This window comes from Vanellus vanellus (assembly GCF_965231255.1).
Source record: "Vanellus vanellus genome assembly, chromosome: 2".
Classification (NCBI taxonomy): domain Eukaryota; kingdom Metazoa; phylum Chordata; class Aves; order Charadriiformes; family Charadriidae; genus Vanellus; species Vanellus vanellus.
Window position 1 is genome coordinate 22227390 of NC_138906.1, and position 27402 is coordinate 22254791.

The window sequence follows — 27402 nt, forward strand, 5'->3', positions numbered from 1 at the left end:
CAATCAAAGACATAAATAAGTAAAAGGCAACACTCAAAGAATGAACTGGAAGGTATTTCTTTCTTTTCACAGACCCACCATTTTGAAGGAGACTTGGAGGCTGAAGAGGCTTGGCACTTACGTGGCAACGGTTTCCTTTCCATTCTTTTCCACATCTGTGAGTAAAACAACAATTTTTGAGAAAGGGAGAGGCAGGATCATAAACAGTGACAAGCACACCAGAAATGCAAACCCTTCTGAGTACTTTTGCCGGTGAGTGAAGCTCACACAAGAATCACAAAGAGCGGCATCAAAAGTTAATAGTATGCAGTGTAAGTGAGAAATACACAAAACAAACCTAAGAGAGAGAAAAATAAAACAAAACAAAGTTCAAAGATTAGAATTGGCTGCCTTGCCCAAGTTGCCATCATGTTGCTCTCCCACAGCAAAAGACATTCCACACCTAAATTTCAAGCGCCCCACCTGTTGAGCTGAACCCCACCCCGAGTGTCACACTGGAATGACTTCTACCAACTTTTCAATTCTCTGCGTGGCTGGGGGTTTATAAGCGTCATAAATTTTCAACTTCTCTTTTAAAAAAGGAGCGTAACAAAGAAGCGATGGTAGTAATCCAGTTTCAGTCCTACTAATGTCGCATAATAGGAAATTAGGTTTACCTCTCATAATTTCTCTCTTTATAGTTTCACAAACTATTAACGGGGGTGGATTGTATATTGAGTTGCTTTCTCACTGTATCAGCAACATTTTTTTCATAGTCCAATTTTTATAAGGTAATATCTATTTCGTAATTGTGTTTTCCTCTCCTGCCCTTAAATGTATAATATGAAATCTCACATATCCACAATTAAATCTTTATGTTAAGGCTATTTTATTTGAACGCGTGAGAGAGAACTTCATGTTGGTTGCCATAGTTTAGCACATGGTATTGCCCCTGTGCCTTACCCCAGCAGTGGCACACTGAGTTAACTGAGGCAGCCTGGAGGGAGAGCAGTATTTCATTTTCCCGGAAAATGAGTGTGGTGGATGCAGGGAGAGGGAGGGTAGGACGATAGGAGCAGCAAGCGTCTGTCTGCAGTCTCAGTGAGATTTAGGAGAATCCTGAAAGGATCAGGGCATGTCAGGAAGCAGATCTATATCCCAACCTCAGACATGGCAGGAGGAAGATGACTTCACTAAAGACCGAAAGAGGCTGATGAGGGATTTGTTGCAACTCAGGAGACCATTGAAAAATAGCGGGCAGAAAACGTGCTGGGAGGAAAGTACCAGCCCTATTCAAATGCAGTGGGCAGAGAGAGATTTATTTAATCCATCTTACCTCACAGACCTGAGTTTTCTCTGGTTAGAGGGTTACCTTGTTCAAGGTTAGTGATTGATATACTAATGAATCCTAGCTTTAGTGACTGGAACCAGTAGCACATTCCGATATGCTCATTTTAAAGAAAAAGTGGCACGATTTTGGCTGACAGCTCTGGCTGAGTTGGAGACACATTGTACTCAGTGACGGAATATATCTGGTCCCTTCTGTCCTTCTTCTTCAGCATACTACAAAAAATCATGTCATTCATAAGCTGTTCTTTTATGCGGACTGATGATTTTATACAAATATCAAATTGCAGTTGGGCTCATACCAAGCCCTGTGGATCCATGTAGAAACATTGCAATCTGATGGTAATCACCCATCAAAATCATTTTCTGATTGCTCTCGATTGTATAATTTCCTTTCTCCCCACTTGCCAGATTTTCTGTTGAGCTAGATATGCTTTTAACCAAAATTGCCCTCTTTCTTGTCACTGCAGAACTTACTTGACTGTAAAAAAAAAAAAAAGAAGGAGAAAACAGATTTGCAGCTGTGCACAAGCACTACTCAGACATGGCAAGAGAGGGGCCATCTGCTGCTCTGGAGCCACCGGGGCATGGCTCAACTCAGAGCTGCCAAGAAGTAGTTCTCCTAAAGCAAGTGTGTGTATTGGTAAGAGTATGGGAAAATACCAGTATGGGAAAACTACCCAGTGATAACTAAATATATCTTCTCATATGCAATGTTTCCATTTATTGATGAAATATTTCCACATATTCATGCTCTCTGTGTTTGAATTATGAGTAAAAAAGTTAAACACCTTTTAGTCTTATACATAACTAGTTTATCCCCCTAAACGTTCATACAGGTTTTATAATCAACTACTACCTACTTCAGGTTGGCCATTTATTCCCCTCCAAATCTCTGAATCCAACCAGTATTGTTTTGTGTTACATGACACATGCCACTTAGGAATCTGATGTCAGACTATCAGCATGTGTGATTTTGTCCAGTGAAATGATTTTCTCTGTGTGGAACTAGGTTGTTACCAAAAGTGTCACCTTATAATACTGCAATTACTTATAAAAAAAAAAAAAATCAGGTAAAAAAATTGCTTAAGGTGGATCAGAGAGAGTATCTCTGAAACTCGGTAAGTGATTAAGACAAATTCAAAACCAGATAGGCGGGAAAAATATTGTAAAGCAAAAGCATGGGGACTGTTTAAAGGGGAGAATGGAGGCAAGGCAAAACCAGAGAGATAGTAAAGACAACACAGGTCATCCTCAAAGACCAGGATGGAAAAGGAGTTCTAAACAGCAAAAAACTTGAGGAGTGAGTATATCAGTTGGTTATGAACTCCCATTTGTATCTTCACACGTTAATTTATTTGTTCATTTTTATCTTTGGCAGGGGAACTTAGCAATCATCACTGCCACCGAGGTAAAACATAAGACTATCAGAAAAATCCAGGTTATAAATTGGAGAGTCATTCAACTCTTCCTAAGGTTTGGCAGTACATTACTTACAAAATGCCACCTTCTCAAGTTAAAAAACAACAACAAACAAACAAGAGAAAATAAGAGCTACAGTTAGCTGAGAAGCCTGTAACTTCCAGCAAGGCTGCAAGAAAATCTAGGGAAAATCGTTCATTAACATCTTTGGCTCTTAGCTGATAGAAACACTGCCTCTGGGTTTTACCGAAGCCAAGCATTTCTGCGCAAAGAACAGGGGGGAACTTGTCTTAAATATCCAAAACAATCATGTATTATAGATGTCTTACAAGATTTTGATCCTTTTATATCTACCCTCTGTAGAAACTCTAGCTGACTACAGTGATAGCTGTGATGGAGAAACCGCTCTCTAACTTGAGGGGAGAGAATAGAATGAGATTTTTAACGGCACCAGTATCTGCCAATAACTCATATTAGAGTCAGTAACAGTTCTAGACCATAAATTTAAAGCAAAATATAAATAATTCTAAACAAGCTGCTCCAGTTATTTCACTCCATCGAAAAGTTGAGGGATATTTTCAAAACAGATAAATATTTTGGGCCTGATCTTCTATAGGATAGTAGGAGATTACGACAAGAAATCCAGAAGATGATTGAGAATATTTTACAGGTCTGAAAAAGCTATTCCACTATATATCACTTTATATTAAATAAAATCCAGAAACCATTGCAGGCCGTAACCAACCAATCAAACTATTTTGGAAGCTAAGCAAAACTTACACAACAAAACACAGAATCTATTGTCCTGAAGGAATGAGGTAGATGTTACCCACTTCTTCTCTGAGTCTGACTCTGCAGCCAAACAACCTGTGCTGTCCTTTGCAACCGTGTGAGGGAGGGCTTGAAATGATATTATTCTCATCTAGTGACATTTCCTGTAGACTTTACTTTCTCTCCAACGTATGGAGGACTGGGTGGTTGGTAAAAGAACAGAAGTCTCTCTCTTTTCATCAAGGAATAAACCAAAACTATCCAGAAAAAAGGTGCAAAAAGCAAATTCCAAATCAAGTGGAATTGTTAGTCAATTAGTTCATAGTGGACATGGAAGAGGTTTCCTTAGTTTTTTTTGTGCTGAGGGCACAGAATACATATTCCTGTGCTTTTGCAATCACAATTATACAGTCTCGACCCCCAGACTTGGGCCTTTGGCTGTTACTGCAAAACCGTATCAGTGAATAACAGTAATAATATCAGGCAGCTGTATAGGAAATGGAGTCAAACTTCACCTTTCTACTGTGCAGTCCTTGACACATGCAATCCTGAAGTGAACTGTAATTACCCTAACAGCTCCAGGTAGGTCAGAGCAGCCTGTGGTACGCACCCAAGAGATGGCGCACTTGAAGTCCAGTTAATGAAGGAGAACACTCTTAATTACCTCCACACTGTTGTGCATGGACGGTACTTACAGCACTTTACGTTCAGTTGGGAGGCAGATGAGTTGCTTCTTCAAAGTCACTATTAGCTTCCTCTCTGACGAGAGCAGCTGGGGATACGCAAATGCTGATGTGGTGGAAGGACCTTACAGAGTGCAGATCAACCATGTCTTCTGGGCAATGTGTTAAATCTTCATTAGCAGGGTAATGGGAATTTTGAAGAGCTTCCTTAATAATCCTTTTCTGCTATTTTATTTTTAAGACAGACAACTCTGTAAAGGCTCTGAATTTATCTCTTGAGCTGTGAAGCTGAAATTCCACATTATTTATGTACAATTAATTTCCTTGGACTAATTACATCTTGACTAATTAGCAGCGGCACATTTTACATGAGTCTTAAGCTTATCTGAAATACAGAGATAGCCATTGCAATCCGTTCAGATAGGAAGCTCCTCATGGTTGAAACAGGAGGAGCAAGGAAGACAGATGAAATAGCACTTGAATACTTCCATCCCAGTGCACATCCTAATCTATCCTGCCTGACAAAATGTCTTCTACTATTAGCAAGTTCTTATGGCAGAGTCACCCTGGAGGAGAGACCGTTAACCCTCCAAATTTGTTTCTAGGATTTCCGACTCATTATTTCCTAATATAGATATTGGTAATGCGGAGGAATGAACTTAGCGCTGCCTGTGTTGCTGCACCCTGTGCCTGCCGTTATGGATCATTTCACTCAGAACAGAAAATAAAAACCGGACAAGATGTCTGTTGTTTTTGATGTTCATTCAGGGCAGGTTTAATTTACGAGGACATGTCTGGTTGATACACTGCTGCATTTCAGAACATCGAACTTTGTGCTGTATTAAAGGTAGCATATGCAAAACTCAAAATAAATACAGATGTGTACTTGATTGCTCATTTTCCTCCTGGCATCTGATCCCTTACTTCTGCAATTATTTTCTCTGGTCTGAGATAGATAAACTCTACCACTCTAATGCATATGTATTACTCGTATTACATATGGCTCTTGGGTAGGGGCAAGTGGCAAGAGAGGAGTTTTGCAGTAGGGAATCAAGTCTGTGACCTCCAAGAACGAGCATGAACATAGCTCCTCATTAACTTGGAAAGAAAATGTTCCAACAAGCTGTATTTTCAAGGAAGACTTTGATGCATGTGGAAAGGTGAATGCTGAAATCTGTTGGGTTTGAGGTTTTTTTCTTTTGCCGCCCCCGCCCCCCCCCCCGGCAGTAATCACTAACGTTTCATAATGACTAAGGTTGTTCAGTATAAAGCAGTGTTCTGCATTTTCATTTTTGAAAGTTGTTCACTTTTGTCAATATATTGGTTTCACTTTTCTCAAGAGCCCTCATGTTTTATGCTGAACCTGATAAAATGTTAAAAAAAGTATTAAATCATATGTGATGTTAATCTAGCAGCATTCAGAGGACTAAGTACTAAATATTCATTCAGCATCTCCTCTGCACTTCTTCAGATTTAATAATTTAAGTGCCAATCTTGTTTATGTTAAAAAAGATTTGCATTAAATGGTGGATTGAACATGAAGAAAAATGTCCTGAAATGTTAATCAACTTCTGTGATCATGGAAACGCCTATAGAATAATTATTTTTACTTATTTATTTAAATCTACACAACTTTGTAAAAGGAATCTATCAACAAATAATGGAGAGAAAACAGAAAAATTGGCCACCAGACAAACAACAGTGACCAAAGCGGATTCAGCCCACAGGAATTTTGTAAGTAGATGGGAGTGAGGTACACTCACCGTGTGATAAATGTAAAGATGGCACTAATTTCTATTTTTGTCTACAAGTGTCCATAACATAGCTGATTTGGTTACTGACAGAAAACAATTAACAAATGGGAAGTACAGAACTAACCATTCCTACTTGCAAGAGATTTCTCAACCGTTCTCACCAATACCTCTTGGCCAAAGTCCACCTTTTCTCTGCTGTGAGACATTATCTGCTTTCTTATTTTTACCGAAAACATTTGTCATACAGAAAACCTAATCTGTTAGCTCAAGTGTACACTCAGAATAACCAACAGTTAGTCAGCTAACTATTTAGTGTGCACGGTATCGGTAGTGTGTAAATTAAGGCAGTAACATATGGATGATTGTAGTTATATTTTCCTCTGAGTACGACTGTAGATATTGTAGTATCCTCTAGAGACAGTACTTACTTACGAATCTGCCACAGCGCACCAAGCCGGTGTCTTCTGTGTGACCCCAGATTTGCTATTGCTGTGTTTATAACACATTTGCTATGTTTATAATACATTACACCGGTGTTATTACGCGAGTGCTGACTTTATTCAGGAGCTGTGCCATACCCATGGAAGCTGAGGCTACTCCAGGAGTGGTGACAGAAGATACGGCAGAGGAAAGAAACGCAATGCACAATTTAGATTTAGTTCTTTGCAGAAAATCGAGACTTTACATCCCTCTGCTATATCAGTGTAGAAGTTTCTCTGCTCATGAGCCTTTGCAATCAGTGTTATCCAAATAAGCTTCACTAGATACTTATGAGTATGATGAAAACAGCAACTCTCCATTCCGCTATGGGGAAAAAGTAACCTCTACTTCAGCAATGTGGTTATCTGTTTGTACGCTATTATTAACATACTCAAAGATGAAAAAGCATACTCTCTGATCAGTCTTTATTGATGAATCAAAGCATACAAAATTCCAATAGTGACTGTTGTGCGAATGGCCTTAGAAGACATCATACTTATGATGAGCGTACCCTGTCGCCTGCTGGCTGCAGCAGGAGATAGGACCCACATTACTCCACTCGTGGTTAATCTCACAGGAGATGTGGGACAAGATGAAACCTCCCTTGGTAAAGACAGGTGAAGTGGATGGTAACTTTGAATGTCAAGAAGCTGTAGCATGTGGGTAAGGACACATTAACCCGCTAGGAGAGAATCTGAAACAGTGTACACAGTTCTGACCATTCAGGTTCGGGAAGATGGAACAAGGCAGAGGAGGACTACTAAAATGAGCAGAAAAATAGAAAGTCTGTCTCACAAGAGGATTACAAAACAGTTCAGCGTGTTTAGTCTACTGAAACTAAAGCTGGAAGGCACATGGCTTTTCTGTAGAAACAATTTGCAGGATAGACAACAGAGTTATTGAGGGACTTTTTAGGTTAATGGAGGATATTGGCACAAGCACAAAGGGGTATAAACTGGCTGTGAATAAACTGTAAGGAAATTATTAGAAAGCATCCAAACCAGAAGGTCAAGGCTTTTAACCTTCCTGCATTTCTCACAGCATATTTCTTCAGGAGAGTCAGCTGGTACCTTCTGTACGTGGTACCACATACTCCAAAGATCCTAAGGTGCTGGAAATTCCCAGTAACGCAGCACATTAGAGAGCAATATGTAAGCCCCATAACTGGTCATAAAAGAAAGCTAACTAAATTTCTGAATAGAAATATATGATGTGACCATGCGTGATACCAAGGGCCTGGATTTGAGGACTCAGATAAAGCTTCTATTCTGAAAACTGCTAAAATTCAGAAGTGCCAAACACAAAACAATCAACATGAGGCAGGGTAATATGAGCTATAAACAGGTTCTAAACGAAATGTAAGTACTCTGAGAAAAGATGTGCGCATCCTCATAGATTACTCAATGAAAGTAACTGCTCACTGTTTAAAGAGTAAGACAGAAGACATTAGAGATTACAGTGATTAAAATCTTATGGCAGAGACCGAAAAGATCAGATTTAACGTATACAGAAGATGAGTGGGAGCAGATATGATGAAGGTAAACAAAATGATATATGGCAAATGGAAGAAAAATTGTATGTTGCTGTCTATCTTCTAGAACATTCAATCAAAGTGAAAGGAAATACATCTTAAACTAATAATAAGGAAGCTATTTGTCACATAGTTCTTAACTGACCTGGGGGAATCTTGCCATAGCGAGTCTTAGAACATAATGATATGTACTGGAGAGAGCTCCTTAAAACAGAGAATGAAACTCTTTAGAGATTGCAGAGCTTAAAGTGCTAACTGATGGCAATTTGGAAGAATATTCGTATATTGGCGTCATCATTTTCTAAATGTGTTTTCTGGTTTCTTTGCTCCCAGGGTGTGCTATCAGCTACTCCCAGGTCCCCAGCATGATCTACTGTGATTACTCATTGCTCTTAGAGCCACAATGAGAGGTTCTAATTACAGCCTGCGTTGATAAGAAAAGGTAACTGTTAGAAGGAAGGACTCGGTCAGTGTATCTAATTGCTTTTTATATAGATACACGATGAAGCTGTGGTGACCAATTGTAAGGTTTAGAGTGGCACTTATTTTTTCTAGCGTTAACCACCTGAGAGTACCTACAGAGAGCCCAGACAAGCTTGGACTATGTGAAAAAAAAAGAGAGGAATCCTCATCTGGGTCCTTTACCATTGGTTATAACAGTGTCATGATGACAAGTTCAGATTAGATAGGTGCATTTAGCTGTTACACAGTTAGGCAAGGGGAACAACACCTTAATGCTGGCTGTTAAATGTTTAAACAGAAAACAAGCAGCATCTGATGTTAGAGTGGGAGCAGAAGGGTGAGCTTTGTATCAGGGACAGAAAATACTACCTTAATGCTTCAGTCATTTTAAATAGAGATGAACGGAATTTCAGAGCAAATATTTCTTCACTGAAATTAGTGGACACATGAAACATGCTTGATCTCCTGCCTGATGTTTTTTTTTTCTGTCTGGCTCCTGTCCTAAAACCCTCAGAAGGAACCCAAATTTTGAAGTTACTCTACTAACGATTACACTGATTTGAAAAACAAATCACTTTATGGCTTCACTAAAATTCTTCCTGATTCAAACCGGTGTGGCAGTCTTGAACATGGCAGATTTTTTTCAGTGTGTTTTATCCAATCACAAGGAAATGCAGACCTATATGGAAAATATTTGCTGTGTCGTTTGCTTTTGTATCTACTCTTCAGCGAAATAGGCCCCAGCAGAATTCACTGAGGGCTGCTATGTAGCTCACACTATTTTATGGCACAGATTCATTCAGTTACAGCAATGAAACAGAAGTATGTACTCACAGCAGACGGTCAGGCCTGAAATTCAGCATTTCAAACAATTATGTTCTTTTTTATGCTACCTTTTCCCACCTTCTTAAATAATAGTTTTCTGATAACAGACTTTCTGCTGTCATAAAATAACACTGGTGGTTAAAAGCCCCAGTGAGACAAATCACGAAGCTACTCCTGGCACTGAAGGAAGGACATGGTGCTAGATTCAACAGGGAAATGACTATCCACTTAGATAACCATTAAAAAAAATAAAACTCTTAAGATTTCTTCCAGAAAAAAAAAAAAAAAAGGAATTTTCTCTAGGACAAAACCAGTATTTCAACCTAACTTTATTTAAAGGTCAAACCCCCTGAACGCATATGGTTTAATTCTAACTGATGCTGACATGAGACATTCACACAACAGAAAAAGAAACAGCTTGAAACAATGAACCACGACATAAGTACATTGATTACTGACCGTTGGAGATCAGAGTTCAAATTACTACCGAGTCCTGCGTTTCAGCCCACTGCTTTTGAGTCTGGAGCTCTGCTTTGTAAAAAGTGACCATCAGAATAAATAACCTTCCCCATAAAAAAACCTCTTGTCGTTTTAAGCTTGGATACGCCAGTGAAAATTAGTCATTTTGTGAACTAGAATTAAAAAGATGGGATACTGGGAGCACAGGACTGGCACCTTGCCCACCGAAGGAGGTTTGGTGCAGGTACTCCAAGTGGTATGCACAGCGCGGAGAGCATTTCACTCGGGAGAAAAGGGGCTTACCTCCATTTTCTGTTCCTCTAAGGAACGTGGGAGATTGAACTAATACAAATTACCATTTACAATATGAAGTGAACCTACTCAAGAAGGCTGTATCAGTACCTCAGTATCTGAAATGTTGAAGCAAAGGAAAAAAGCTCACTGAAGAGATATGCCTCAGCTTAAATCAGCTTACAGTAAAGAACCAGTCCTTTGTGCCTGTCTGCCTGTCCATCTTTTCAGTTCTTGTTTCCCTGTTCTTTTTTCTTTCTTTCTTTTTTTTTTTTAATTTTTTTTTTGTCCAATCTTATATGCCTTGCTGCCTTTGCCCCTCTTGTGTTTCTCTTTCTGCTATTCTTTCCCTCCCTCCGTTTTCCTACTTGTGGCACGTGCACTGGAGTTGATGCTTGATTTGCTCTTGAAGTACACTTATGTCTCAGATATAGCCCATAGCTGCAACTTCTGGAGGACGAAATAAAGATTAAGGAATGACCTGACAGTGCAGCTGTAATGACAGCTGGTAGCAAAATTCTTTTGCCTTCAGAAATGGCACTGATTTCATATTTCTGTAAAATTAGGAAATAATGCAATAAAGTATAGAAGAGACATCTAGTTTTAAGCTAGACCTGTTAATTTCACAGAAAAAAGCTTTTTGCTTAAATGACAACTCTGTTGATAGAACAGATGGGGCTATATATCAGTAGGAAACTTAATAAAAGATCTGAATATATTTACAGTTGCTGGATTTTTCCACAGAGACCTTAATTTTCTTGCCTTGTTTTTGCTAGATTGTGGGTTTGTTTTTTGGGGGAGTGGAGAGTTTTGTTTTGTTGAGTAATGTTTTCTCTCATTGCCTTTAATCAGACTGTAACAGTACTACATAGTCACTAGTTATCTGCACTATAACTAATTAGTTAAGAAATAATAGGTATTAATTGCAAAATCGCTTCCCATATCTGGTTTTCACTGCTGTTTACCCTCTGAATAGCCTTCATATAGATAAATCCACAATGTCCGGGTGAAATTGAATAGTTATTTAAAAAGCTTGAGCAATGGCCATGTTTTGTCTGTATTAAACCGCACATTTGTCACAAAAAAAAAAAAAAGAAGTGATATTATTTTCTTTCCTTTCCTGCTGCCCCTTTCCAGCATTGGTCTAGTCTTTTTATCAGCTGAAATGGTCTGCTTTAACCAGAGCCTGCCAACACAGGGCACTGCTCCTGGCAGGTGGATTGTAGTATATATTGGAGGTTATAAATCATGTTGTCATTCTCAGACAGTCGTAAATTTATCTGCTTACGTGGAGACAACACTGTACAATAACATCTAATGCTGCTGCTTCTCAGCATTGTTCAGGCTATGTGCACCAGCACCGGCTAAGACTACATCAACACAAATATATTCTTTAAAACTTTTTGCTTGTATTTTAAATACATGTCTATAAGAAACAAACAAACAAAACTGCCACAAAACTTCTCTTTTGCTTACTCTCTCCATGCGATACAGAGACAGTGGTTTACACTCGGTTTGGATCTCTCATCCCCCAAAAAAGGCTTAAGTACTGCCATGTTCTACACGTGCCAGTGTGATCCATGGAAAAGAATAACGCTGGGATGTTGTCTCTGCACAATCCTCTTCTGATATTAGAGATGAATTTCACAGCAGCTTGGGGAATTCACTCTCTAGTTTCTTGCTAACAAGCTAAATTTATGAAATCTTCAGAGAAATGACCTTTAAACAATTTATGAGACCCTAAGACACTTTAGATGCAATAAAAATAATTGCATCACAACCTTTCTTCCAGCTCCATATTCTGTTAGCGTTGTTATGGTTACAGAGTCAAGACTTGAGAATTTAGGAGAGGCTGGAATTAAGGATTCCCATGCAATTTCAATTCAAACCCTCATGCATGCATGTTTAGGCACATTATTTAATTGGAAGATCATAAACTCCCCCTGCACCTCCCTCCCAAATCAAAACCTGGCATTCAGTGCTTAGCTTTGCAACAAGATTATCATCACAGCATACAGCAGAGGTAATTCACTATACCTAATAAAAAACAGAAAAAAACCCCTTTGTTATTATGAATAGTTAAATCACCTCTTCTGTCATCAGTGTTCAAACCTTCAAACTTCAGCACTTAATACTACTCTATCAGTTGACCTGAAGAGAAATTTGAACTCCAAGTACGTTCTTGAAACTTTTATTGGGGAGAATAGATAGCTCTAAATCTGGCTTATTTGCCTAAATTCGATAGAAGATGGAAAGGCTTATTTCAGCAGTTATACTTGGCACTTTGATAAAGCAAAATCTTTCCCATGGTCTTTAGTGCACCACATATTGTAAATAGTATAAGGTGAACTATGGCTGATGATGGAAGAATTTCTGACAGCATTCCAGCATCCATTCAATAAAGTCTTTGCTTGGTTGCAGCCAAGGAATATGCAGTGCAGGTGAAGAACGGGGAGCTACTCCCCTGATGTTAACGCTGCTGTGCAATGAATCGCTGTACTTGTACAGTTCAGAGCAGCCTTTGCGCTCCTTTAAAACGTACCACCCGGCAGAACAAAAAGCTGGTTAACCTGCAGGGCTGGTCAACAGCCCTAACACGCAGAGGTAGCATCCAAAGATCTAGGAGGTCAAAGAATCCTTGCTATGTTCTGTTTTTCTACTGACCGTATTATGTCAACAGTCGGGATAAGGTGGCAGGGAGCCATGACAAACGTTCTGTGTTAATAAGGGACAGATTTACACTTTTTAAAGGCAAGGGACTAAGGCTTTTGTATAAGCTGAAGTCGACTTTTAAGTAGCTGAAAAACTGATTTCACTAACTCACTGCTTCTCCAAGTGCAAGGACATTGCGATTTTTCCTCTCTTTGGAATAAGAAGTGTCTAGCAGATGATTTTTTGTACTATTCTGGAAACATTCTGTAACAAAGCTGGTACAATGCCCTGCCTTTATTCTGTCACATCAAATAACTGAAAAGCAAGACAAGATACCTTAATTCCATAAATCTTTTCAAAGAGTTAGAGTAAGAAGTGTATCGCATTGCTGCACATCAATGACTTTTTTACATTTATAGTAAATAAATTCATAATATATCATGTCAAAGCATGAGATATTCTGAAATGTGTTCTCAAATGTGACCCAACTTAGCCAAATCTGTAATGTGTAAAAGGAGACTGAATTGATACGCACATGATAGTTTTCTGTATTTTGAATGAAATTAAACATTAATAAGATGTTTTCTAATTTCTTTTTCTATTTTTTTGCACTAGAAGGATTTTCTCATAGCAGATCTTTTGAATCTGTTAGTGTAAAAACAAGAATAACCCAGTTTTATCCCCCCTTTCAAGATGTACTTGATGACCTGCTGCTGAACAAAGTTGCCAGTTTTGTCACCTAAAAATTTCCTGCCCATTTTTTCTGTCCTTTTTCTTGTCTTGGGAAGTACTTGTAATTTTAGAGCTCAGTAGTGTATGGTACCTTTTTTCTCTCTCCAAAATTTGTACAGTATAAATTTTGGTTATATTGTGATATTAACCAAAACTCACCATCAGAACTCATGATACAGCTGGACCTGGACTACTAAACCCCAGAAAATACAGTGTGGGCCCCAAGTGTATGAACAGAGCCATGAAAATAGTGAAAGGCTAACGCAAGGCTCACGTTGGCCATTCACGCCATCTTATCACAGGACATGCCGTGCTTGTTTTTCATATTGAATATTTGAGAATCTCAGCCTGTTTCTTCCCAAATGTAAATATGTAGATAGGTTGCATGTTTGTTTTCAGCTTGATATTAAGTTCCTTTAATCAGTGTGCTTAGCTTTGCTTGAATCCTCTGATGAAGGAAGCAGGTTGCTCTTTTCCTGGGAAACCACTGAGCAGAAGGAGAAGAGCTGGGGAGGAGAGCGGAGACCACAGATGAAATCAGGCTTGGCATGACAGGGAGACACAACACAGAGCTGCCAGCCTGCAACTCACACAAAAATGACTGAGAAACAACTGAAAAAAGAGAGAGAGAGAGAGAGAGGCCCCCAGAGCCAAGGGGTTGCTTCCTTGGGGCAAGAGTAGAAGGAGCAGAGCTTGCAGCCACTCAGAAAGTGTCCAAGTTAACTGAAACAAGCTGGGAAGCAAGGACACATCTGTGAGGACGAGTACGCAAGGGGACAGCTTGGAGTAAATCCTTTTATTTCTACTCTATTGTCCCTAGTCACACTGAGTTTTCTCAATTTAAATAGTATTCTGATTCAGATTCCAGTAGAAGCTGGCTTTTAGTTTAAAAGCCTTTCTGTGTTCAGTTTGGGCACATCCACTTTTAAGATACAGCATGTTGCAAGTACATCTTACATGATCAAAAAATAACAATATTATTAGGAAAAAAAAAAAAAAGCCCAATGTTTTCTCTTGGCCTGCGTTTGAGTTTAGGGTAGGTCATGAAATATTGCAACCTGGACGGCCACAGAACTAGAGCCTCCCTTTGGGGTCCCCACCTTATGGGTATCATGGTATGGTAAAATTTCCACTAAAATCCAGCAGCACAGGTAGCAGCAGCTGTAGGTGTTTTCCCACACACAAGTACAAGAGGAGACAGGCAGCTGTTGGGAAGTGGCAGGAGCCAGAGTCTGCCTCTGCTTGGCTGAGAAGGGGATAGGGCAGAGGAAAAAATCCCACATGGTGGGCTTTGTCTGGGGGCCAATGGTTGGGACTTATTTTCATAAATATATTTTTTTTAAATATATAGACACTCTTCAACTACAAATTATAGTAAAAGTGATTAAAATTTGCATTTATTACGTCAATAGTATCTTTATTGAAGATCCTAATATCGTGAAAGATTAGATTGTATATAGTGCTGATTATTAGCCATTTTAATAAAAATTTATTTTGCTAACAGTGGATTTAATAATGCGTAGTTTTCTATGTGTGCACATCCATTTATACTCTTAATAACCCCACTTTTGTCATGTCCTCATGATTTCTTCCATCCATTTGCACGCTGTCAGTGCACATGGTGGCACAGACAACCAGTGCTTGGAGTTTTTGGGGATTTCCCTCCTTTCTTCCTTCCTTCTCACCCTGTCTCCTTTCCCTGCAAATTAGTTGTGAAAAAAATGTGTAGTCAGGCTCATCCCAGAGGAAATGGAAAGGAAAAACAATGTCTGTTTTCTTCTCTTAGCTCTTACACAGTAAGGAACAATAGCAGCCAGGCTTGGAGAAAATGTTTTGCCGGTATTTCCACCTCTGTCTGCTGATTGTCCTTAATGTGCTACCTTCAACTGAATTCCCAGCTCTTCTTGCAATCTACCTTCACCTCCGTTATTGACATTGCCCTATTTCAGTTATTAACCAAACACATCCCTCTCTTAGCTAAAGGTCTTACAAAAGTTTTCAGATCACTCAGAGCTCCGCCAGTTCCTCCAACACACCTACAAACCCCCACAAGAGAGATTTCACTCTGACACTGCATCTCCTGCCAGATTCCTCATCCTACCTGAGCTTAACTGAGCAAGATGGGTACGGAGGACTCAGCTTTTTGCCCAGGCTGACCTGATGAAAGGTTACATTAACTGTCTTGTAGGACAGTGAATAACTTCTATTTGAAAGTAAAAGTTATTTGGAATGGATCAGAGAACTAATTTTGGCTCAGGCCTCAAGCGTACACATGACCAAAGCCCTCCCCCCCCCGCATCCCTTCCCCCACTTTTTGATGAACTCTAAAGTGACTTGACAGAATAGAAAGCCAAAACTTGAACCCTAATCCTGCATACATTAAAATAAAAAATGCCTAATTATTTGTTTCTCATCTACTTATAATAAGCGAGAATTTTAAGTGACAGTACTTAAGAAACAACATTTTGGGGTGCTGTACAGCAGCTCTCTTAGTTTGATTCATAAATATATTTGTAATACTTTATGGACATGTAGATTTTCTCCTCTAAGCAGTTAAAGTTGTGGCTGACTTCAATTACAAGGAATTCAATTCAGGATCTTTTGCTCAAATATCCAGGAGAGAAAGGAATGTTTATAATCCTCTTTTATGTTCAAAGACTTACTTTGAAGGTCAGATTTTAAATGGGGATATAATCACAAACTTCGGAGCAGATAAAATTTCTGAAGATGGAAGAGTAATAGTGCTGCCCTCCCATAACAGGCTGCAGATTATAATCTTTTCTGAGCCTCTTTGCTTGATTTTGTTTGGAATTCCAATGAAAAAGTATCTTTCCTGGTATTTTATATTTTGGACAGATGGTAAATACCAACAACTAGTTTGCAGGATATTTCTACTGAGGATCTTACTAAGAAAAAGAAATGAGTAAGCAAACTTACCAACCAAAACCAAAATAATGAGTTGTTCTAAATACAAATGAAAAATAATACCCGTGTCACATAACAGACACTCAGTTGTTATTACTTTAGAAAAAAGACATTTCATTCTGGATCTGAATGAACCTCAATATCAATAAATTGAGACTACAATAAGACCTTAAAAAAGAATAAAATAAAATCAGCTATGTTAAAAGTCATGAGAAAACCCCTGGAATTTTAAATTTGGGAAACCCTTTCATGAGGATTATAAAAATTATTCTTTGACTATTTAAAAATGACAACTGCCAGTCAAAGACAGGATGTGTACTCGAAGGACTGAGCTTTGTCACAAACTTCAAATGAGAGGATGAAAAAAATCAAGGTCCAGTCCGGTGTTTAAGTAGTTTGTACAGTTTAATACCATGACGGAGTTGTCTCATTGTTCAGCAGACCAGCACCTTCTTTCTGGTCACTTAAAGGTTTAACTCTGTGAAGGACTGTTTAGCAACAAATTCAAAAATGAAATGAAAAAATTAAGCCCAGGGTTTCATTAAAAACAATACCTTCAAGTCTAATGCTAACTCAGTTAAAATAAAGTTCTTTTTCTTTCTTTTTGGTAAGACATGAACAAAATCCTGCCTAATTTATAGAGTGAACATTGGTGTAAGGTTGGGTGGCTTTTTCACTTTACACTTCCAGATGGAGATAAGAACTTTTGCATCAACTGAAGAATTGGTTCAATTATTACTGTGGTGTCACTTACTGCTACGAGCTTCTTTTAGTGCTCAAGATAGAAATACAAAACCTATGGGGCCAAAATATTAATACAAGTGGAAATAGGATTTGTTGCACGCATGTACAAATTGTAGAACTTGTATGAACACCAGCATAAACTGAAGGATCTACTCAGTTTGTAAACTGAGTACTGATTTTTGGTTTTAATTTCACCACTGAATAGTTGCTAGTGTCTCAGATTACCCTCAGTCTTTTCTTGAAGGGTTAAGGGTTAACATGAGATCAACACTTGGTGTTCTTGTGAATAACCCTTTAAATGAGATTATTTACCTTTGAGGTTAATTATGCTGCTTTGGTGCTTGTCCCTAAGCAGTTCCGTTCCAGCTCTTCTTTTATTTCTTCCTCAAGAAAGAAACTTTGAGAACTTACTTTCCATGAGGATTCAATAAAAACATCCTTCCTGTTGCTTTGGTCACCCACACAGCAAAAAGGAAGTTAAACTGTTTGCTGACATATCTCTTATGGTTTGGGTCTGAGCTTTTGCTCTTGAGCCTGCTGCCAGAAATTTGACTTGCACAGACAATACTTTGTGGGTGGTGACTTCACTGGGAAACACGTGCCAAGAATTGGAGAAATGTCCTGTGTGCCATATCTGTGGTCATTAGGAAAGCATTACTGGATGCACGCTTTTAAAGTTACAGCAGATGTGCTTATTTTGTGGTAACCCTGCAGTGGAAGAGAGCCGTTCTACGGCCCCTAAACCCCAGCTTAGCTAATCATAAGGACGGTTAGCAAATGCAGTATTTTTCTCATGACATTTCATAAACACAGGGTTTCAAAATGAACGTGGATGGAAAGGGCCAATAATCCTTCCATCCCTTGTGATCTGCATAGAATTGTGGTTTGCCCGAACTGGCTGGAAGCTCAGCATAATTATGCAGAAAGATCGGCACTGTTTAGAGAGCTAACATATCTGTATCAATTCCTATCTTACCTTTGAATTCTTCGGAAAATATAGCTGAATCTTGATACATTCATTGCTAACAGATAAGTAAGGTCTATCCTAGATCCAGATGTGGAATTTCTGTTAATATCATTGATACATCCCTACAAGGGATTCAGTTCACAGTCAGCCCTAAGAAAGCAGAAATGGACACATAAACCAAGATCTACATAGAAGAAGTAAGTAGAAATTAAAGATTTAGAGATACTGATTGCTGTTTAGCCTAAGAATATCTGATTTACTCCTGCGTATACTATGTCACGTTATGAACACAAAGGCAAAAGATCCAGTTAAAGTTGAGTGGCGATTCCAGGTAGAATAAGCCATTCCAGTTTTGCTTTAGTACATTACGGAAAGTAATCTTTGCTGAATATTTTTAACTCGAGTCTGGCATTTAATCACTAAAGTCCGGCAGAGTTTATTCATCAAACTGTTATGCACATCTATCATTGCTTTACTCTGACACTAGTCTTCCAGAAGCCTCAGTAACATTAAAAAATAAATAGCAGAAGTGTGCTGTTGATTAATTTGGTTTTCAACTTTTTGAAATAAGCACATAAGAAAATCCAAGTGTCCTGCAAGAATTCATATTATGCTTCCACATTTTACAACAGCACTGTGCATGCAGAACCTTAACATTTGTTTATACACTTAAAATTTACTATTTCAGTTCCTGTGTTTGTTATTATATCTGGGTCCCATTTCATTAAGACAAACAAAACTCCAAAGAGTCCCTCTCTTGAAGAGCTTGAAACAAACACACCAAAAGGAGTTGGGTGAGAGGGAACACTGTTATAAGCTCATTACTGATGAAAAAGTAAGTCACAGAGAGGAAAAGGCCGAACTTCATTAATACTTAAGTGATACTGTGTCAAAAAGCCTCTTGAAAGTAAGTAGCATATGGGCTTTTAAATTGCTTGTGTGCTTTGGCAGACCTTATATTAGCGGAGTTGCACACGCTGAGCTCAGAAATCCTCAATTCCAGACTTGTACTTAAAGGACTAGTTTTATACCCTCACAGAAGCAGAACAAATGGATGTGCACATCAAGTGTTCAGTTGCTCAAACACATTTGCCTGTAGCCTTAGAATTTTTCCTTCAAAAATTTGGGGTTTTTTAAAGGTCCAGCCATCCTTCCTGCCTGGCTTCATAAATCTGTGCCTGGAACTGCTTGAACTGCCCTAAAATTAACAGCAAAAAAAAATTTCCATGGGGGTTCTTTGCTTCAGAAGGGTGAAATTAGTCATGAGGAATGCACACACTGGCACTGCTCTGAACAGTTAGCTTCAATCATCTTTTAAACCACTGAAAAAAAAAAAAGTGGTTTACAATATTTCTGTGCTTCCTTTTTCACTGATGCTACACTAGAATAAGTGACAGATAAAAAAGTCTTCTGACAACTTTTGTATTTTGGTAACATTAGAAGTGAGACTGGTTTGGGATGCTGGGTGGAAATACTTTGTAGTGAGGACACACTTCATTCAGAAGAAGGAAAATTATTTTTCGGATGTTGAAAAAGTATTGCAACTCTTTCCTTCATCATATAACATATACATGTTTCTGTTCTGTTTGTACAGTGATAGCCCAGATTTGTACTGAGAACAGTGAATCTTCACAGGACACTGCCTTATAATTTATAACCAAAAGAACTCCAGAAAAGTGCAAACTAAGGATGAAGACGAGTATTCTTCCTTTCTACATATTCCAAAGATTTTGTCTTGGCCAGGTGGGATATTTTCCCTCAAAAATAACTTTGTAGACACTTTTCTGACTAGACAGCTTTTTGCAGAATATTTTGTTGACATTTCTGCTTTTCACCAGAAAACTTTAAAATATTTGTTATTTTAGTGAAAACATGACTCCTTGTCTTGAGAATTTGAACAAGAATAACACTATTGTCTTTTCATTACTGTGTCCCTGGGTTAGGGGGATAAAAGGAGAAAAAGGGATCAATCTTCTAACCTTTAATTCCACCGTGTAACATTTAGCAAAATTTAAGCAAATCAGAATTTACAGAATTGGGGTAAAATCTGCCTGTCTATTTAAGAAACAATATTATATGCCTAGTATCCTATAAATTGCATGCAAATTGTTCTTCTCCCAGTTCCAAGTAAAAAGAAAAACATACAAATGAATGTGTTTAGCCCATAGCATTAACAAAGATTTTGGTTGGGGTTTTTTGGTCTTTTTTTTTTTTTTTTTTCCCAAATACCTGATGAATTCTAAATTACTTTTTTGAGCCAGCCTGAAAAGGGGGTAAGTTTTCATTTTGATTCCTATTGCAGCGCATGTGTGCTTCTGAAATGTCATCAGCAGAGCTTTGAATGTTGCGGTGTAGCCTGCCTGTACCAAAGAATTTTACAGTTCACTGCTGTGCATTTTTTTAGGAATACTTGTACATTCTTCACAGTTATAAGAAAAAAATATTCAAATAAAGATGGCCTTGAAAATTTACCGAAGGGTTTGCTCCAGCTTTTGCATGCCAATACCAGCTGCGAGGACTTCATACCACCGGAACAAAGTAAGTTATTAAAAAAGAAGGCCTGAGACTGAAGATGAAAAAGTTGTAAAAGAAGCTCAAATGTCAAAGGCAGGATTATTGTACTGTGCTTTGATTCTCCAGATTTATAGGGAAAGCATATGCCTAATTCCTTCCTGTGCTCAGTCCTTGTTTCATGCACATTTCCAACGAAGATATTTTGAAAGAGATACCTGTTTTCTGTTCAGTAAGTATAAAGGGGTTTGTCAAATTGTGCTCTACACTTTGACAAGGGTGCAGAGACCTGTTAAAACACAGACAATCTATCGCTATGATTGTGCCCCAGGTAGGGGATAGGTTATACTGTCCATATTACACCCCGGATTAGCATCCAGTATTTGAAATTTATTCAAAATATACTTGCTAAATGAGGAATAATAGACGGAGTGGGAATAAATTACGAAGGCTTTGAAAGCAGAGTCAATAATTAGTGTTTTATACAATAAGAAAGAGGGAGCAGAGATACAAAAAGAACAGCAATACGATCAGAGCAATGGTCAGAAGAATCATCTCCGCACCTGCTTTCTGAGGAATATCAGCCTAAAAAAATTGCAGTCATCCAACCAAAAGGGATGATGTCGCAGTAAATGATGAAAGCTTGGGCAGAAACTTTTGTTAGATGTTTTTAAAATGACCTGTACCTTGCTGTCTGTAGTAAGAGCACGCTGAAAACTATTCTAAGGGCACAAAGTATTAGAAAGAGAGCTGTAGAAGCATTATATATGTATACAGATATAAAAGCTAAATGAAGTGTGCTTACTGTACTGGTATAATCTAGTTTATGTTATTGGTTACACAGCTGTATGCACATTTTTAGCTTTCCCCTGCTATCTTAGATCCATCAGAAAAAAAATAATCACAGCTACTTACGTTAAGTAAAACATTCTCAGTCGGTGGCTTTTTGCTGATCTTATTACAAAAAAGATACTGATAGACTTTACTGATAGCATAAGGGAAGCCCTGACAAATGAAGAAAAAGTTGAGAAGATACCTATTAAAACACTAGAACTATAATAATGAATAGCTGCTGCGTAGCCTCAAAATGTATTCTGCCAAATCTCCTCATCTTCACCTCTAGAAGCAAAAGTGATGGGAAGGTAATCTCCACGGATTTCTATGACTATGTAAACAGAATATTTTCTACACTCTAAAATATTAAACAAGTTTTAGGAGATCTGTCTTCCACTTTCATAACTCCCAAACAAATTTCACATTAATAAAGTATTAATTTACAGAAGGGATAAAGAAAAGCAAAGCAAATAAAAGCTTTTTCCACCTATTGAAGGCTGTTAATAATGGATGGTTAAGAAACTCCTGCTGGCCTATTTTTATTTTTATTTTTAATAAACTACAATACAAATCAAGACATGCACTTTAATTCACCTGATAAAAATCAGTGGTTTGCAAAAGAGTACCTGAAATCTCAAAATAAAATTGCCAGAGGAGAAATAACTATTTATAAACTAGAACCCTTCTTTGTGAAAAACAAGCATTAGGACATTCAACTCTATGTTGCACTGCTTAAAAGCATTTTGTTCAGCTCTTAGGCACGCAGAGCGGCTCTAGCAGTAACTTGTGTAGGAAACTCAGTCATGCCAGGACTGCACAATACAGGCTCCATTTAACTGGAGGTACTCATCTTCTTGTTAGCTTTATTTTATAATCCTAAGCATTTTTTTATTTATTTTTTATTTATGCAACTTTTGCTGCCGAACTCAGTTGATCAGGCATTTCGTCAGTGGAAAATACAATAGTTAATAAGGGTGAATGACAAAGGCATTAAAGTACAGAATTGAAAAGTTCTAAGTGGAAGCAAGAAACTCACGAAGCAATAATTTTCTAATATACTAAGTTAATGACTCAGAGTTTAAACACATTTAATGTTAGAATTTAGACAATCCTTGCTGTACAATCTCGCCTAGCACCGACATTAAATAAGACATCGTCACATAGTTTCGGCTCCAGTACTCTTTCCTTTCCTTTTCCAACAAAACCATTTGCCGAGCATTAGCCTAGGTGCAATGCATGTGTTAATACGCAGTTGATAGCTGAAATCCATCCAAGGACTTTGTACAACTTCCAAGGGGCTCTAAGTACATACAGAACTAGGGATAAAAATGGAGAAGCCAGTTTGGGCTCGTTGACAAACCTTTCTCGCTGACCACAGAGAGAACCACCACAGTTTTGGCTTCCATGTGGCTGCACAGAGGGTGAGTTAAAGCACAGGTTAGTTCAGTGCAGCTGAGAAGCCATATGATAACTTTCCAGAAAGCTGCCACGTGATTTATCTGTGTTCTGCTTTGTTATCTACTCTGCTGATACAAAAGCACACATACTGCAAATAAACAAAGGCTAAGATAAAATAGCGTGCGTCCTGGCCAATTAGCTTTCTCATCCACAGGGAAATAATTCCTTGAATCCAAACCTTTCTCGCCTCTACCATTTAAAAACAAACAAGCAAAATCTCCACCTCCTGCAGTTTACTGGATTCTGAAGCCTAGCGGTGACTGCTGCCTATTTGTGCAGTAACTCTGTTGTTGAGATCAATACTGTAACTCTTGCATGAACCACGTGAACTTGTCAGACTTTAAAGGATATTTCAAAGTTCACATATATCTTACAATCCAATATATATTTTTAAAAGAAAAATATTTCTGTACGTTGAAAACATGACTTGCAGACCAGGTGCAGAGAAAATGATTTTAGCTTAAATGTATATGTACCTTTTTCCCTAAAGGACATTAAAAAGTCTGTGTGGGAATAGCACATAGTTACTGCTTCCCGCTTAAAGATGTAGCCTTGTAGCTGATTAGAGCAATAGCAAACATGAAAAGATCCTTCCAAGCGTTGAGAAAAATCCTCTATGTTTGTATGTGTGTTTAAAATTAAAATGCATGGAGCTTTCCAGATCAGTCAACACTGCAAAAGCTGGCAAGAGAAGTTCAAAAGTTCTTAATTTAGTAGAATTTGCTGCTTTTAGGCCATCCCTTAGCCACCTAGCAACAGCACAAAGGGTATAATTCTTGGAGACTTAAATTCACGCTGGCTGAACAAGAGGGAAAATTGCAAACGTGCAAGATAGCTTGAGGGCGTCCTGACACCAGGGTGTCTTGTGGGTCAGACTGAGTAGGCCACATATCAGGATGTAGTTAGCACAGAATACAAGACGCCTGCCTTTTCTACAAAACTTATGCAATAGCACAGATTGTCAAATACAGATCTCTGCCACCCCCATCTTTCCTGCCATCCTCAGCGCAGGCTGGCCTACATCACCATCTTCCTCACTGTCGTGAAAGTTCAAAACTCTTATCAACATGCTCGATGGTATATACGTGTTCCAGAAGTCTCCCTTACAACTTTCGTGATACATTTCGTACTGTATTAGGTCTGCCCTGACCAGTAGCCTCCAGGTACCTCCTACAGGGAGGGCTCTAGTTGTAAGCTGATTCTAGACAATGAAGTTTTGATATGCAGACATGCAGATGTAATCTTAGGGTATGAGAATACTGGTTTTCACGCCAAGTACTGCTTCTTACTTTCATTTAAATACGGGAAGACTGAGTCTGAAAGAAAATTGTTACTCAGACAAAGACAGACAAGCTGAACCCAGACTGTGTAAATTATTGTTTGATTTCGTATAATCCAAAAGACATAGTGTAATTTATGTGCCTATAAATAGATATACCCAAAGGTGTTTTTAAATTTATGTGGACAAAAGTCAGCCACACGAACGTGAAGGAGAGGGGGCTGTAGCACAAGAATCTTTGCAACTCTTGTGTTTATACTTCCTTCATTGGTATGTAATTCTTCAATTGTTTCCTATTTTTCTCTTTCTTGAAAAGTATTTGTTATTTTACAGCTGTTCTTTCCTGTTTTGTACAAAAGAGAACAAAAAATGTTGTGACTTAAAGCTTTTCATCTATGTTTCCTACTCTTCAGCATCTGCAGTTTGTAGGAGTAACCCTTCAGGGAACCCTCCATATTTTGGCAAACATCCAGTATCCAACATTAGTTCACATTCTCCCATGTAAAAATCTCTCATATTATCTATCATGCAACAAGTATCCTCTCCTACAGCCACAACTCCCAGGATCCTGAGCTTGTACCTATTGTAGACAAACCTATCTCCTGAAATTTTAAATGTAATAATGCTTATAGTTCTGGGGTAGAAGTCATTCTGAGGTAAAGGTGCACTGCACTTAGTAATAATAAAAATCTCACTCTGGTTTCCTACACCTCATAGTTACCTCATTTCACTTTGATTGTTTTTAAAGACTGAATTTGAAAATCAAAATAGAAATATAGGATATTTATCAGAGAGGTCGAATGGTTTTAGCATCTTAAGCACTACTGACACTAAATGTTGTAGTGAGAAGAAATCCAACTAATGAGAATTTTTTCCCATAAACATTCTTATATGCCCAAGAGATTTTCACTGTATCTGTTGAATTATATTTATTTTCCTATACCCTTCTCAATAAAATTATAGTATCTTCATATAACAACATAAATTATTTTGATCAGACTCTAAATATGATCCCTCTGATCTTGAGAGTTGCAGTGAGGTTGATAATGTACTAAAATCGCCTTTTAAGAAGAAACACGCAGTTACTTTTATTCCCAAAGCTTAATGTTGTCTCCTCTCGACTCCAAAATCTTGCAAGAAAAGGTTGTACATGATGTTCAACACACTCTTTGACTTAGAAATTACCCCAGAAATTCCTTGTTGATTTTCTAAAGAGGTAAAAACCTTCCCACTCAGCAAACATATCGTAAAGAGACAATTTGAAAATACCTAGGTCACCATTTGCTTTCCAGCATGACCAATGGGCAATATCTAAACTACATCCTCCCAAGAGTTACCCAGATTCTAGCAATGGGCCATTCAAGAGAGACTTTTTCCATTTGTCAGAGTAATATTTCACCTCAGGAAGACAGAGAAAGACTGTAACCTACTTTGCTCATTTCCTGTTTTACAGATATCTCCAGCTTTGTTTTTCCCTACAATAAAAGACCAAAACCCTAGAGTTAAATGTGAAAATCTGATTTACATTTGAATCAGGTGCTACGGATTTCTCAAAAACATGATCAGAAACATTTGTTGTGAAACCAAGCTTGGGTCTGTTCAGTCTTATATGTTTAATTGAGTAAAACATCTACCTTTCAGTTATGTGCAGTCAAACTTTAAGTTATACAGAGAAAACCTTGTTTTAGTTTTAGAATAAATAAACTGAAAAAGACAAATTCTTTCTGAAATCATTGGATTCAGCAATCAACTGATTCAGACCACTCACAAGTGAACTTCACAGGATGTCGTTGCCTCACTGGAGGCACTATATATTCGATTCAGTTCGACTGAGATGAATGTTGTTTGGGTTTTTTTATCATTTCTAGGAGATGCAAACTGCATGAAGTAGCTGGCTGCAGTGTGATAAGTATAATCCTGATAATAGTAGATAATATTATAATCCTGACCTCAAGATTACATTATTATCTGCAAAGAGGAGGAAAAAGAGCAAAGGTCAAAGTAACTGCTTCTAAATAGACAAAGATAGCCAGTGTTTCCACTAGTAAAGAAATAATTGTTAATTTGCTCAATTGAAAGGTTCTCAGCAGGTAAAACTGATTTGGGAAAACGTATTTACTTTGAAGTCACTTGGTACCAGTGGAGAAAATACCAAACAAAAATAAATTGTTAGAAAAATTCGGCATATTTCTTTCCTTATGGACGATCAGTATTTCCTGAATTCTCATATATGATGAATTCAATGGATTTTACCTTCTTTTTCAGTTTATTTATGTTGTGAAGTGATTGCTGAAATCTCTTTGATCAGCATCAAAAGCTGTTTCATTCTATTACAAAAATAGATCAAATGCATAAGATTTATAAATCTATGTTTCTGTCACATTACACCATAATCTCTCCTGTTTGGGGGTGGGGGGAGAAACAAACAAAAATACATGTGGGTCATATGAAATATACCATGACCTGAAGGAAAATCAGCACTCTGGTTCTCCATGACAGCAGTCTTCTAGCATTATTTGGATATCCTGGAGATAGATAGTGTGTCACCATCTGAGTGGACTAAATGCCACAGCCAGATTCCATGGAAAACAAAATACCTCAATGTAGAGATCTGGACTATTGAATGCAATGTGCAGTTTGGACAGAGAAGCAATAACACTGGTCCAAGGCTGGTACAGGGAACGCTAAAAGACAATGTACAAACTTCAGAAATGTTTTAGGCTCTAAAGGGAAGGCTTTATACCTAGATTATGTTCATGTTGATGCTTGTATGCTAGTTGTCTCCCTGATGCGGGGAAAAAGAATGAGAAACATTAATTAGTAATACTTGAAAATATAAAATGCCACAAAACTCCGTGTGGGCTCAACTGCCCATTTCATATGACCGGCAAAAGCAAACACAAAAGGTGCTAACATGACAAATTTATTTTTAAATTAAAATCCTTGAGGAAAAAAAAAATTACTATTCAATTGTTTTACAAAAAAAGACTCTAGCGTCAGCAAACTTGCATGAAATTTTGTTGGGAGCCAGATCTGCCTAGGTTGGGTCTACTTGTGTTTATATAGCTCTGATTACTGCTTTTTTATGAAATGGAATCAATGTGCTACTGAAGAGTTCAATTTCCTCTGATGCTTAGTGTTCTCTTATCTCATACATATTCATAACGACATCGTGTTTTGCCTTTTTCGGAAAAGGCTATGATGTTAGAAACATGGAAAGCCAAAAAGCAACAGTATTATTGTATCAGGAACAGGCCCCTTGATTTCATGAACCTTTTCTGAATAAGAAAGGATAA

At 38.0% G+C, this 27402-nt stretch overlaps 1 protein-coding gene across 1 annotated transcript in view; it reads right to left on the minus strand.

Moving 5' to 3' along the window:
- Nucleotides 1-27402, minus strand: part of MALRD1 (MAM and LDL receptor class A domain containing 1) — a gene marked incomplete at both ends in the record, with an annotated part of 280930 nt that overhangs the window by 13292 nt on the left and 240236 nt on the right. Inside the window, one exon of the mRNA XM_082479776.1 lies at nt 79-155. Coding sequence (XP_082335902.1) covers nt 79-155 — 77 coding nt within the window. The remainder of the gene's footprint in view (nt 1-78; nt 156-27402) is intronic.